The following is a 15,579-nucleotide window of genomic DNA, read 5'->3' as shown; positions in this document are numbered from 1 at the left end:
TGCCTGGCAGCGAGGCCAACACTGGCTGCTGCTGTTGACGTGCTTGGCTCTGCGTCACGTAGGTTGTCAAACCCTGTGCATTGTTCGGCTTTTAAACACACCCCATGTCTCGCGGATGTTTCATGAAGTTCAAAGTGTTACCTCCCTTGCATGATATTGCCTTAACGCATTTGTTGCATGTCGCAGTGTCTGCATCCTTACACGTGAAATGCAGCCAAACCTTGGAGCGTTTTGCGTTTGCCTTCATTAATCCTGTTGTTGTCAGTTCAACAAGTATGCAGAGTAGCGGCATTGACGTGTAGCAAGTTGACGCCGGAACACCAGGGGGCGGTAAAAGTCAGGCACCGGAATGTTTGTTCTTATTCGGTCTCGTTACTACTGTTTACTTCGGAACCGGTTCCCTATTGGCACTGCGTTTTGGTACCCATCTGTAGCAAATGTACAGTTTAGGTTTCAGTTTGTCACTAAATAAATGATGTAGCTTCTCGATCCCCAAGTAAAGTTCCCGTGTCTTGGTTCTCCACAACGCGGCAAAACAAAATGAGCCGCAGTTACACAGGGAGAGCAGGAGTCAATGGGAAAAAAAACTCACAAAACATCAAACACTAGGGGCAGAATAAGTGCACGGGGAACCCCGTCTGCAAGGCAATCAATTACAAGTATTGCGAGACATAGTTAATGTAGATGATGACAACACGGTAGGTATGTTATGTATATTACTTTAATGCGCCTGTGTAATTGCAATGTGAAACCGAAAATAACCAGATCAAACATATACAATGTTATAAAACATTAACCCCGGTGCGGATGTTCGCCCTTAGATTACGATGAAAAAAACAGAACACACACAAAACTTACAATGTACCAGTGGGCCCCAGGTGAAAAATTAACTTGCTTAAATGTCAGTTCCAAACCTAAATGGCAGTGAAGCGTTTGAGGTTTCTAAAAGTAGAACTTTATACTTTAGCGAAGCCAGCCTTGTGGTAGCTTTAGTCCTGCTTTACAGTTCCAGATAGATACAAAACAGAATTCAATAAATAACACTGCCGGGTGACCAGTGTGGTGGTTTGCGAAAGCAGACCACACAGAGGATGAAGCCGCTGATGAATTACAGGTACTTACTGTGACAAGCTGTGGATTCTCAAGTCACAGGCGGTCTCAGGCTATGCCACCCTCTTAGTGCGCATCTGTGTGCAAAGGCCCTGTGTGATATTTTTGGTTGTGTGACTCACCCTCAACACTCCAGCAGAACTGGATGCTCTGGTTTGACTCTTAATTACATAAGTCCTGTTTCAACCACAACTTTGTGCATGACGGTGGATGCTGGCATCAGGACCTTTTTATCGTTAAAAAAACAATATAAAGCAGTGTATACCAGAACAGTGCGCATTGCTTTGTTTTAAATCCCCATGATTCGTTGATTCAGGCAGGGTCATGTTTTTGAATGTAAAATATTTTTATTCGACCTTCTCAAAATGTGTTTCAATAACAGAAATTGTCATCATGGTGAGTTGGATACTATTCACAAATAGGAATTAATTAGACATTATAATTTTCAAATCAAAATCAGCATGTCATAATTCATGAAAAGCAACAAGCCTCTTTCAGACTCTGTCCACTTATCCACTTATCAAGCAACTTTATAAATAGACTTTTATACATTTTTGGGTGTTTTTCCAACAAGCAGTCATCCATAAGTCAATCAAAATTGAATTTGAAATGTTAAGTCTGATGTGACAGAACAACAATCATCATACATCATACCAAAATACATAGAAAGTAAACCATAACCGAAAAGGAAAGATTCTGCAGTTAACACAAAAAAACAAAGATCTCATCAGAAGTACTTGACAAATATCAGTATATCATTCTTTTGTTATACAAAACAAAAACAGATTATTTCTTTTTTTTTCATGTTAACACATGATAGTTGTTGGTATTTTGGCAACATCTGCAGTTCAGGAGTTAACAGAAAGTAAACTATTATATAATATAAGTCACTGGACAGTATTCAACTTTGCCCCCAAACCGTCCCACCCCAAACATTATGTCTTTATACATGATATTGCATGATTAAAAACCATGGTGAAATCATTGACATATCAATAACATTTACAAAGTCAACAAACATTGTGTCTGTTGCTAGAGACTGGAAATGACTTCTTATCAACTCTGTCCTTTTTTATTAGCTTGTCGTTCTTTTTCACGTCTTTTGTGTGATTCTGTATTTCAAGATTGAGGTGAATTCAGCTTTGGAGTCCAGTTCAACTTAAAAAAAAAAACTAAAAGCAAGTGCTATTTTTTTTGTAATACATATCAAAATGTTTCCGAATTAAGTAGAAAAAAAAAACAACTTAACAATTTTAGTTTGAATTGTTCAACTTGAAACTGAATTGACCTCAAATCTGCACTCGAACCCATCCAGCTTCAGGATTCAGTCAGAGTTTGTAGTCTTTAGTAGAAAAAACACTACAGTGTCACTACTTGTTTTGCTGGTTCTGCACCACATCTGAATTAAATCAAGAGTTCTTAGAGGCACCTGGAGTGGTACAAATATGTGCTCATCAGGGTTAAGGTATTGTCAGTTCCTTGTTTAAGGTATTTCTCAGTTCATCATCAAGTCCTCAGGAACAGGAGTACCCGGAGAGTAGACCAGACCAATGATCACACAGGTGATGATGCTAGGAAGCCTGATGTGACCGCTAAGGCCTCAGGGCTTTTTTTTTTTTTTTCTTTATTTCCATTTTTGTAGATTTGTCAAAGTATATCCTGGGCCCGTGAAAGAATTCCCAAATAAGAGATGCGCGATGTCTGAATCACACTATATACTATATGAGAGACATCACCGCCATTTATACCATTAGATATTAAAAAAAAAAAAAAAATCACCATGCTAATGTCTCAGCAAGTGCACTAATTTTCTCAAATGATCATGTACATATCAAAACATATTTCTTGCAATGCCGAATGGATGAGGTCTGTAGATACCATTTACATTTTTTTCTTTTGTACTTCTGTGAAATGCTTGCACAGTTACTTCAAGGTTAAAGTGAACAAAACCTTTCTTGAATGAGGGCCCACTACTCCTAACCTAAGATGGTTGATAGATGTAGGCTAAGGTCTGTGCAGAACCTGCATGGACAGCATCATTAGATTCAGCATAAGGGCTGTTTTCATATTGTATTAAAGGCCCAGCTTGGAAACCCGGAGTAGTACTGTTGTACATGCATGTATCGAACTGAAACTTTACTCACCAGGGCCTCTGTGAAGTCATGTGTCATTTGGCCGCTGACCTCATCACAAGAATGTTGACTAAAAATGCTTTTGTCCGACTATTTTGTTTTGTTCATTTCCATAACAAGCCTTTAATACAGTACTGTGGTCACAGCTTCCTGAGAGTTAGCTAGCTACTGTTCTGAAAAACACACTACACATCTAGCTATCTGCTCATTAAACGTATATAGTGTAGGGATGCACCAAGAACCAATTCAGGATACCCCACTAGGCTAATATCTGGCTGAAATAAGGTATTTTACCTTACATTTTCCCATTATATATTTCTATTTAATATATCTTTGAAATGTTATGCACAATTTCTTTGTGCGTTATCCTACAAATGCCCAGCAATACGAGCAATCAGTGGATCTACGCAAACCCTTGCGGTGCAAAACCTGTTTAGGCAACAAAACTACTTGGTTAGGTCTGGGAAAAGATGTAAATGTATGTAATGTCATTAAAATGTTTGAACCACTTTGTTAGTAATGGGAAACAAAATTACTTGGTTAATTTTAGGAAGATATTGTATTTCAGGTTAAAGTAATTGTTACACAACTGGACGTACTGTGTGTGCCTCCTGGGTGGATGTCCTGTGTTTGTTTGTTTGACCCATCCATCCACTCGCCCTGCAGCCCTGCATGTGCTGGCTTCTGATTATGTGGGTTGTATATGAATAATAGGAGTGCATGACTTTTTGTAAGTAAGAACAGTGAATGAGCGCCGCCTGGTGCATTACATGTAAAGTTAATGTCTTGTGTTTCTGATGTTTTCAACAGCTACATTGTTTTCTTAAAAGTAATGGTGGTGTCTGATATTTAAGGATCCGTACTTGTGTTGATAGTGCATCCCTAACAACATGTACAGTGAAATTCCTCACTGGATTGTATTTTCATTGTGATGTTGCCCGTTAGATAAACTGCTGTAGAAAACAGATCACCTTTTTGTGATTGAATTGTCCAATGGAATGGATTCAATTACGTCTTCACCGTATCCCATCCGCTCCACCAAATGGGCAAAGCACGGCAATTTCTCAAATGTAACAATTAACGGTGTGCTTTTATTACTAATTTCCTTCCCGGGATGACTCTGTCCCAGGTTTGATGCATTTGGAATTTCAGTTACAGCGTGGCAGCCTGAAGTGCTGCTCTGTGAGGGATAGGAGCCCCATGATGCTCTGGGTTACAGCAGCCTACTCTATCGCGCTACCGGCAGCTTGTCATGTTAGACATTGACATGTTAGAATCATACTTGTCACCGATATCATGGGAATCAGGGTCACTGATGCAGACATATCAAGTGGCTATAGCCTACCGAGGCCATTACTGTGCTCATGGGTACAATGATGAGTTACAGACCTCATACTGGCAACGCCATCAATCCTAATAAAAAATGCCCTTACATATATATTTTCATATTAATGGAGCAGGTGCCAATTTTTTGATCAAAGCAGCATACGTTCATACAATTAAAAACTGGAAACGCATAACTGCAGTATCTCCCTGGTTATCACATGAGTTGTCCTAGTAGGTGTGGCAAGCCAATCACCTCTGGGTTGTCTCATTTGAAATGTCTTGTAGAAATTAGAACTTTTTATGTTGCTGGTGTAGCAGGGATCATTATGACAAACGCGTCAGCCACTAATTCATGTCTGAAGGGTTTTGATCACAACCCCTGACACCGGTGGCTTTGTCTGGAGTGCTACATCAAGGTACATTGTTGTTGGAGCAACAATTATCTGGGTGGTATCGGTGGCATGTCACAATGCTACATAAAGGATAGTTTTACTTTGACATTATTTTGTGTTATGTTGATACTGTACCACATGGTGGCTATTTTAGGCTAATTCGAGTTGTATTAGACTTAATGGGCCTCATGCTAGAATCATTGGTAAAGCGTGAACAGAAGTAAATTAATTAATAAATTCCATTTCAGGCACGAACAAAATTTACAAGTGGTCCATTACAAATTATAATGCCTTGATTTGAATGAATAAGAAGTTCAAATGTGTTGCTGAAATCAATAAAAATTGAAATATCCCTTGCCAATTTACTGAAACGAAAAAAAAAATATATATTTTTTATGCTGTAGTTTCTCACTCTGTAAACTGCCTCAAGGTTTTTAGCAGGTCCAGGGGAACATCCCCTGTTCCACACAACATAGTAACATCTGCTGCCGTACAATATTGTCCCAGCAATCTTTCACCTCCCTCTCAGTCATGGTCAGCTTTGCTTTAGCTAGACATGTGTTTAGCATCTCACTCAAACAATTCTCTCTTTACTGTATTGCTTGACGGTACTGCTCTGCTCTAATGTCACGTTGTTGGCAGCTAATTTTTTTTGGGGGTTCTTTTACAATACGACCATACTGATAAACTGATAAACATGTTTTTTTGCCCAGTGATTTCCAATAGCAGAACTTGAACGCAAGATAATTATTTTTATTCATTGGTAAAGTTTTTCGATTTGGGTTAGGTTTGGGTTGAAAGGGTCAGGGGTTAGGATTGACGTGTTATGCTGATGACGCTCGTTAGCGTTCACCTCTTCATCAGGATGATATTTACAAGTTTGCTTAATCTGTCGAGGAACGCTCCTATGACAATCCTTACAGAAAAAAAGAAGTATTATTTTAAAATGTTCTTGCATGAGACCCAGTATATTTCAGTTGGGCTACTTTGAGGCTACTTTTATCAGGGGGATGGGAGCAGTGCCTTGGAAAGACTTGGACTCTTAATCTCTCAATGTTTCTAAAATCCTGGCTACGGCCCTGCCCATAAGAAGATAAACATGTGAATCTAACATGGTTGCAAGGATTCAATGGTAGGACACCAAGTAACAGTATATTCTGCTGACTAATACTCATGTTACAGAGGAAACAATTCAAGGTGATTCAGTCCTCTTTAAGGACCTTTGTCTTTGTTTTGGGGGTTATGTGCTGTGATTTTGTCACATTAATAATCCCTATGACTTGTACAAGCTTATTCAAAAAAGCAAATAAGTGACATCACCTTAGCACAATGCAGCACTTGGGGCTTCCCTCTGAGAGAAGGCCGACTCATACAGCCATATTCACACGGTCTTAAGACATCTGTAGAGTAAACTGATCACTGTATGCTGGAACCTTATACTGGAGTAAACTGCACACTGGTAAAAGGGTAGTAAAATTAAGTGAACTGAAAAAAACACCATGATTGCTAAGTCTGACATGGACAGCTGCAATTCAGTTCAGCAATTCAACTTTTTACTATATACTGTAGGGTGGAATACTACAATAGAAGGCGTGTTTTGAGGCCGGGTTGATGCAGGGAAAGCGTGATTTTTTTTTTTCTTTTTGTGTGTCAAAAAAATTGTAATACACAATCAATTGGATTCACAGCCCCCTGCTTTTCTGTGGAATATCCAGCAAAGATAGCCATTTTATTCCCATCTGTCTAATCCCACCCACTCAGTTGTGTGGAGTCATATAAACACAATGGATTTGCACATACTCCGATGCTCTTCTGGCACAAGGAACACTGAAACCAGGTCATAAATACTATACTTGAATGCATTAGAATCAGATGAGGTTTTGTTGTCGGCTGTTTCTGTCAGCAGTAAAGTTATTTACATTGTTAAGTATGTACAGTAGAGAATCTCCCAGAGATGTTAGGTTCTGTAAAGCTGCGATGGGGTACTCCTTTAAATTCCTCACATTTGAAAGTCCTTAGATGAAGAGCCATTCAAGTCAGTGTTGAAGTGCTTTGAACGTTTAGTTATGGACTTGCCGCTGTATTGCGAGTCTCGACTCTCATCAGTGTACCAGGAGTATCAAGAATTTGCTTTCTGAAGCAATGCATGTACACAACACACAAACTCATAGTCATTAAATAGCAAGATTTGAAATAAATTGTTAATAAATCATAGATGGACATTATGGTTCTTCATCGTAAGGGTTGAATTTCTCACACAAATCAAGACTTCAAATACAGTAAATCTTTTTTTTCCATCATAAAGGTATTCGTTGAGAAAGTCAAGTGTTAAATGCACTGTACAACCTTGTATAATTTTCCTTTTTTCGAAAATATAGTTTTACCAGTGCATTTTTTTTGTTTTGTTTTTCATCTTACAGAATCCTGTAGACTTGGTGTCTGCATTAAGATTGGGTGATATCCTGATCATTGGAGAGAAGAGAATTGAGGTGGGGAGGAGAGGGAAAGAAATAATTGTAGAAGAAAAGAGAAGAGAAGACAGGTTATGTTGTCCAGTGTCATTGTTGTCTCAGTGAAGACGCTGCACTCCATACCTTGGCTCTCTTCTGTCCCGCACCTCAATCTGAAAAAAAAAACGAGGACGATTCTTATTGTACTGGTTTAGAGATGTAGGAAAAATAAATTGTTAATGACAAATCCACATGTAGTACGAGCGTTATGTAAGAAAAAAACAAATAACCTAAGAATCCTAAGAATTCCAAGTGGAGGAAAGTATCGTAAAATACTGAAATTGGTGATGTCACAATTTCCCATTGCAGCCCATGTTAAAGGGAAACACTAAAGGTAAATAGGTAAGTAGGTTTTAACTAACATAAAATATGGGATCATTAGAAAAAATAAAGTTGTTCTACTACTAATACATACTAATGCTCCACTTTTTTTGCTTCATAAAATAATATTTTAAAGGGTAATTTAGCTTTTTTTTCTTCAACCTGGACTCCTATTTTCCTGTGCTTTTGTGTGATAAATGGAGTCTGGTGGGTTTGGCGATGGTGATTTTGTGGCTGTTTCATGTTGCTGTTCACAAAAATGATCTTACTCTTAAAATAAAAGGTCTATCTCGGCAGGGATCCTGCCCATAATGTTGTCAAATGCTTAGAATAATAATCTGAGCCTGTCAGTGGCAAAACAGCACTTTTGGCTGGAAATTGACAGTGTGTGTTTTTGATTGCAGCCTGGTTCGTGGCTGCCGGTGCCAACGTTCTCGCTCAATACTGGAACCAAGATTTCAAGAAGAGTTTTCTTCACATTAATCACTCAGTCAAAATAGGGTCCAAGTTGAAAAATACCAAAACATCCTGTCCAACCTTTTAAATACAAATTAGCACATATTTAATTAGACAACATCTAATTTGCATTATTAAACATAAAAGTTCAGAAAACTTGTAATTCAAAAAAGTATTACCTTAATGTAAACAATCAACTAGGGAAGTTTCATGGCGATATCTGTTAGTTACATCTTTTTCCCTATTCACCTGTAGTGTCTTGACTAACTGTAAAATGGTTTCATGGGTTAAAATAAGTAGGCTACATTTATTATGTAACTCCAGTTACGTACTAAGTATGAAAGACTCCTTCACTACCACTGTCCAATAATGCGGCTATGCACTGTAATATGCTCAGAAGCTGATGGGGCTTCACACAAGCACATGTGACCGTATTACTCAAAATGACGCACACAAAATGTGACACAAAACTATGAAGCAAAAGTCAACTTACCCTTGACACAGCAAAATCTGCAAGAACAAAAGAATAAAAGTGTTGGCATAAACACAATGAGGAAAGAGCAGAAAACCTGCATGTACAGTATATGTCCAGTTTAAGATTAAATTATTAGCTTCTCATAGTTTTTTTTTTTTTATTGACATGCTTAACAGTATATTTTAATGTGAATCCACATTTCTTTCTCATTATGGACCTAATGCTGATGCAATTTACTTTTTTACCTATGTCACCTACATGGACAACCAACGCTTTCATGGACTGTTCATAGGTTGTAACACATCCAGGTTGTTTTATTTAATCTGTTAATATAAAAAAGCTAAAGAAGCGTTAGATGCTTTTCATGTGTAAAATCGCTGAGACTGTCAATGAGGTTAATCAGATAAAAACAGAAAGACACGCCCACGCTCTGGAATATCTCCAGTTACCATGGAAACCATCATGGAGATGGACCGTTGGAGAACCGAGACATCTTATGTCACTTTTCCCTCTCTTTATCTCTGTCTCTTCTTCTCGCTTCTCCTCTCTTCTTTATCCTATCTTGGTCTCTATGTGTCTGCATATATCTCAGTCGATGTCTTATGTCATAGATCTCTCTCTATCTCTTTCACCCTAGCTCTGTTTCTTTTTGTGTTGTTGAACATCGATCACATAATCCTCATGTAGGGAGACTTTTTATAGCTTTGCGTTGTATCTTTTATTCGTGCCCCTCCACTGCCTAGTTCTGCCATTTCTTTCCTCCTCTTCCTATTCAAGCATCCTGATGCAACATCGTGCAAACTGTCAGAAACCCTCTGGAGGACATTCTCCCACTCTGGAACACAGCACCGAAAGCAATTTGGCTGGAGCTACTGAGGTCACTTTGGAGTGCAGTCATTTTTCAGCTCGGCGAATCTTGTTCAAGTTAATGACCTCACAGCTGAGGCCTAAAAATTAGCCAGGTTTATATTGTAGTGTGGTTTGAAAGGCTTAGAGAACCAGTGTGTATGATTTTGTGGCATCTAGCGGTGAGGTTGCAGATAGCAACCAGATGAATACCCCTTCCCTCAGTGTGTAGAAGAATCTATGGTTTCTTTTTGATAATGTAAAACAAAAAAAGAGCCAGTGTTTCTCCTTTCTTTATCCTGGCTATTGTAGAAATATGAACCACAACAAATCTTAATATCAGGTGATAATACTGAAAAAATTTGAAAATAATTATAAAATAAACAATCTTTTCTGCCAATAGATTCCCCCTAATTACTGCACACTGGTCCTCATATGCATTGGTTCAACTTGGAAAAAAACAGCCAACCGTTATTTAATGCTGCATAAAGTCATTATCTTGTAATTGATGCGATTTATTCTATTCTTTAAATTTCACCATGTATCCACAAAAAACGAAAACAACATCAAGGCTTTCCCTATTGCCTTTCCTACAGTGATTGTCTAATCATAGCTTAGGAAGTGTAACTAGGATGGAAAGATCTGACAACTTTTTTTTTTTTTGCACACATTGATGCAATGTGCATGGGGCTGTAGGGTGATACCAATGCTGCTGTTTATTTTCATGTCTTCTACAGGGATCATGAGATGCGAGCTGATGAGAATGCTGACTGTTTCATTGTTCCTTTACAAACCTTTGTTGTCTGTCTGCAAGTCATCAAGATAGAAATCTGTCTGCCGGTTGCCCAGGACGAAGGCCAGGAAGGAGAGGATGAGGGCGTCCAGGATGCCCATGATGGCCAGCATATAGGCCCAGCGTACAGAGCAATCGCCCAGGGAGTATTTCCCCGCCTGCTCCCCGCACATGTCCCGGATCACCTCGGCGTCCCATCCGTCGGGGAAGATCATGCAACCCAGCACCAGGCACACTCCTGCAACAGGTCACAGAGGAAGAGAGAAGCTGGGTTAAAGTGTGTACTGGGAGAGTTGGATATGTGGGCTCTGAAGCCGCAGATTAGTGGAGAAGGGGAAAGAGAGGAGGGTGCAAAGGAGAAGGATGATGGGAGGAGTAAGGGTGAGGACAAAGATTTTTAACAACAGAATCAGAAGGTAAGAAGTTGAGTTGGTAAAAAAAACAAATATGTGAAAGCAACAACCAGGTCCTGTAAGATGACACCTTTTATTTGCACTGTGCAAGTGGTCTGTTCGCTTTATACCAAATAGAGCAGAGATGCTCATTTTCAGGTTCATAATTGTATTTTGAGGTTGTACCAGAACAGGTTTGCATGGTTTTATTTTCAAAAAACACCATGTTTTTGTTGTACTGCACATTGCTGCAGATCAAGTTTTCACCCTGTGTTTAGGTCTCTGTTTTAGCTACAGAGTGAGACATCTCACTTCTATACTATCTTTGTTGGAAGTTGCACATGCTCAGTAGCTAGGTAAGATCTCATCAGCTAGATAACTCTTTCTCCAACTTTGGTGAGTACAAGGCAGGATTAGCTGGGAGACTTCTTCTAAACAAGGCCATACTTGTGGAATACCTGCACAACAGGGACATGGAAGTAGTTCTTTTGTAGATTCTGGTGAACTAGTGTGTGTTGTAGCAGTGTTTTGTTATTGAGAACAAGCTAGCATGCCAGCGCTAGCATGTGCTATGGTTAGCCTTCTCATCTCGGCTAGTGACGTAGAAAGCCGTGCTGATTTTGAACAGCTCACCCGGAGATTTGTTTTTATCTTCATAATAGGGGCACTTTAAGATCTTTTACTGAGTCCAGCGTTTTCTTCATGTCCTGTGACAGTGCAGTCACCCTACTTAGAATAAGATTATGGTTTGGGGGGCGACCTCTAGCTCACCCAAAAGAAGCGTGCGCCCATGTAGGCTGAGTCCTCCAGCGGCCCCGGGTCAAATCCGACCTGCGGCCCTTTGCTTCCTGTCATCTCCCATCTCTTTCCCACTTTTCAGTCAATCCACTGTCACTAATATAAGGGAAAATCCCATACCAATAACATAAAAAAATAAAAAAAAGATGATGGTTTTGGGTTAAAATAAGTATGTAATGTATAAAGTTATGCATGTAAATTATGTATCATGGATTAAGTATGTTAAATAACTTTTGGTTTTGCACTAGACACAAACCGTCTTCTTGCTGAGAATCCGGCATTTAGTTTTGACCCATCCATCCAACTCAACCTCCTCACTACGTAGACTTTCACAGCCCTCGATTAGAAACGTATATTTGAAACGTCAAACGTAATTTGGGAAAAAGTACGTTCCCTTCAGAACATAACTGCTGTCGACTATGGAGACAGGCTAATACCAGGAAAACCACGTAGTAACACCAAATAGGTCGTCCATTAAGGTAACAGGGCTCACAAAGTTTAGAAGCCTTTTCTTTCCCAAAAAGAGGTTTGAAAGGTAATTAAATATAGTATATGTCAATGGTTGTCTCTATGCTTGCCCACAAACCTGCACGCACTCACACCCACAAACAAAAGTGAGTGCACACATACCCATAGGCACGTACAGTACAAAGCCCTTTCGACACCACAAGCAAAATGCTAATCCATACTTTACACCTCTGCTCATTCATCAAAGTGATCATCACTGGGGAGATGATTGTGCCGTATTCCTTGCTCACCAGCACTGTTTAAATAGCAGTCAGCCTTTGCCTGAGGGCCTGTAAGTAAAGCAGTGGGCTCCACTGGGAGATGGAGAACATGCATGGCAGACATCACACTAAATCTTCATTGCTGGCCAGACATGTCTTTTCCACGGGCAACATCACTTGTGATACACATGAAAGTCAGACCGATTTGGCTGAGTTGGTGATTATTATCCTTCAGTCCAATAAATGTTCAAAATATATAACATCTGGAATTCTATTGGTATGCAATTGTGAATATTTTAAGTGATGTGTGTGTCGATTGAAGGGTGTTGGGAAGCATTCAAACACAGTAGCTTTTGTGTGGAATGAGACTTAGGCCAACAGTAACACAGATCCCTGGCTGAAGATTATTGCATTGAGCTTTCATTCACACTGCTGATGCATCACTCCTGAGTTCTCTATCCCTGTCCATACAGACAATTCTTTTGAAAGATTTCTATTAGATGATGCATTTGTTAAAGTCCAACTGAAATGGCAGAACATCTTGGGACATGCATCAGCAATGCTTCTTTTATCTTAGAGTGGGCAGGCTTGTGTATGTGTTTGATTGATAGCTGAGCCTGCAAGTGCACTGAGACAAAACATAAGTCAACTCGTGCTGTTAACCGGAGCTAACAAGCTAAGGACAGACAGCCTTTTGTCTAACCTTAACATGGTTAAACAATCTAAATCCCTATCTAGACTGCAAACTGATGTCAGTGGCACACTTTTGGGGTTTTGGCATGGTAGTTTGGTAGATCATTCAGCAAGTCAGGGGGGGGGAGTTTGGGTGTCAAGGGTCTAGACCACTATGAACTCTTCTATGAAATGTTTTTTCTGGTTTTCCAGCATTAGTATTATGAATTGCACACCGTTTAAGCCATAAGAGTGCACACAGAGCACATTAATGGGATGTGCATCTAAATGGAAATCTATTTTTGTTTCATTGTCCTTGTGTCAAGTCCAGCATTGAAGTGTGTTGGGCCAAACAATCTCATTGGCGAGCACATGATGCTATGGTAAGCCCTTGCGGGAAAACTTGTCTCAGTCAGTCACCACTGCTGAAAGCAAGCTGAAGAAGAGTTTAGTACACTGTTTGAGGTTACAATGCTTCAATGTTGACTGCTAGGAGTTAGTTTGGTTACAACAAACTGAGTAGGAAAGAGAAAGTGAGGGCTGTTAGTGTTGTGGTAGTGTTGACGCTTTCAGAATATGCATCTCAATCGGGGTTTTTACACACAATGTCTTGTCTCCTGTACAGTCAGCTCTGTGCATTGTACACAAAGCAAATTTTTAATTTGTCCACCACCGGTGGGATAAAAAAAAAAAAAAGAAAAGGTAGATTTTGGCAGTTGCTTGTTAACAGGCACATGTATTATTAGATATATAAATAGATAGATTGATAGATTTTTTTTATTGATCCCAAAAAATGTCCCAATAATAATAATTTGTATTATTATAGTTTAGAAGGTGTTTTTTATTTTTTTAAATAAGGGAAAACCGGATTATTGTGCATGTATATGTAGTCAGCGTTTGTTTCATCATTAACCAATACTACAACAGTGACTTCTGACTATGCAAATTCAAGTGAATGGTTTGATTGGCTATGTGCAAAGAATTCCTATTTTGAGACAAATAATAATATTCCATATTTATTTCCAAGTTTCTGCTTTATTGGACAGCTTCCAGTAAAAACATAGGGAGGAAATAGAGGGGGGGAAAGTTGTGTATGACAAAGTTCCCAGGCAAGAATTGGGCAGGGGCCATTTCGGTTAAATGGTAACCATAACCAATAGGCCATTGGACGGCCCAATCCTTTTCTTTTTTTCCTCAAAAGAGAAGACAGGGCTGTACATAGTAGGTCTGTAAGCTGATTTATTACATTTTTAATTTTATCTGGATTGGAAAACAGGAAAATAATTTCAACAAAGTGCAGAATGGCAGGAACATGATGTGCTTGTAGGGTCCAAAGGTGATAGATCTAAGTGTCTTAAAGTAAAGTCATATGGTTGGACCCTGTGATATTAGTGAGTCCCTCTGAAGACCCTGTGTTTTACCCACTAGCCATCCATCATGAGAAAATGGTGGGTGGTGAACTCATGGCAACAGATAAGGCTGGATGTCAGATTAGTCACCACTTCTCTGTAAAGCAGAACACCATGCACATATGAGGAGTCTTATTTCAGGCTGAGACATACACCAGTTGAAAATGTGATCGCTTCTCAGACAAAATGATTGCGGGTGTAACGAGAGAATTTAATGAGAAAGAGTATAATGACAATAATACATTAAGTAATGAGAGAATGGAAGAGCAATGGAAGTAATCATCGTGGGAAATCATCATGTTATGAACTTCTTTTATGACCTTTATACAAGATATTAACATAGATGAGAGATGATAAAATCATTAACTGAGTAATGAGCGGCAGGTAACATGTTTTATGGGTTTATGATGAATGTTTTCCCATGTGACATGAAACTCATTCAAAGATATTGAGCATGGGCTTTCTGTTGCAGAGCCACGTGAAGAATCCTGATGGGCAAAATGCTCTAGCCTGATGGCAGCTCATTAACCAATCATTTTCCTTTGTATTGTTATATTTGGTGGAGATATTGTCCATCAGCCATAATACAACACATAATACATTATGGTGTGTTTGTCCTGTGAGCAATAAAAAAAATAAAAAAAAATCACATTTTCTGAATCAAATCATGTTTTGGCATGAAATTAAATCTTACTCTGTGATATCATTTAACGTGATGGAAAATACTTGGGTTTCATGTTCGTTGCTAATTGTACTCAAAGTAATTGCTGTGATCTCGTAAGAGGGCGACATTGCTTAGAATGTGTCCACAACAAACACAAATCATTGGACAAAATGGATAAACCCGGAAAAACCCAGAGGTTGGTCATCTTTTGTTGGAAGTTGAAAACAAAGTTGAGCAAGACCTGCCTTGTTTGCAACCTGTTTGTTAGTCTGAGGGCTCATGCAGGTTGCACGGTCGGCCTTATTTTTCAGCAATGCCCCCGGATTCTGAGATTCTAAGAGCAATTACTCTGGTGAGCACAAAGCAGTCACAAATTTTTCCGTAAAGAACCTTCTGACAGGTTAGATCATTGAGTCAGCGATGTTTTGTTGAGATTTTGGAGGCGTCATCGGCAAATCACTTGATTAATATAATTAATATAATATTTTGTTCAGTTCAAAGATTTGTAGCCGCTGAGTTTGTTCACTTGTTTCTTCATCTAAGTGATCAATACAT

At 39.1% G+C, this 15,579-nt stretch overlaps 1 protein-coding gene across 1 annotated transcript in view; it reads right to left on the bottom strand.

Moving 5' to 3' along the window:
- Positions 1-1,437: 1,437 nt before the first annotated feature.
- The window catches only part of lhfpl4a (LHFPL tetraspan subfamily member 4a), a 33,691-nt gene continuing 19,549 nt past the window's right edge, over positions 1,438-15,579 (bottom strand). The window contains exons 2-4 of the mRNA XM_032519803.1: positions 10,363-10,599; positions 8,741-8,757; positions 1,438-7,583 (exon numbers count right to left, since the gene is read on the bottom strand). Coding sequence (XP_032375694.1) covers positions 7,530-7,583; positions 8,741-8,757; positions 10,363-10,599 — 308 coding nt within the window. The 3' untranslated portion in view covers positions 1,438-7,529. The remainder of the gene's footprint in view (positions 7,584-8,740; positions 8,758-10,362; positions 10,600-15,579) is intronic.

This window comes from Etheostoma spectabile, chromosome 7 (assembly GCF_008692095.1).
Source record: "Etheostoma spectabile isolate EspeVRDwgs_2016 chromosome 7, UIUC_Espe_1.0, whole genome shotgun sequence".
NCBI lineage: Eukaryota > Metazoa > Chordata > Actinopteri > Perciformes > Percidae > Etheostoma > Etheostoma spectabile.
Note: the sequence above shows the minus strand (reverse complement) of the source record. Positions and strands in the feature narration are given on the sequence as shown.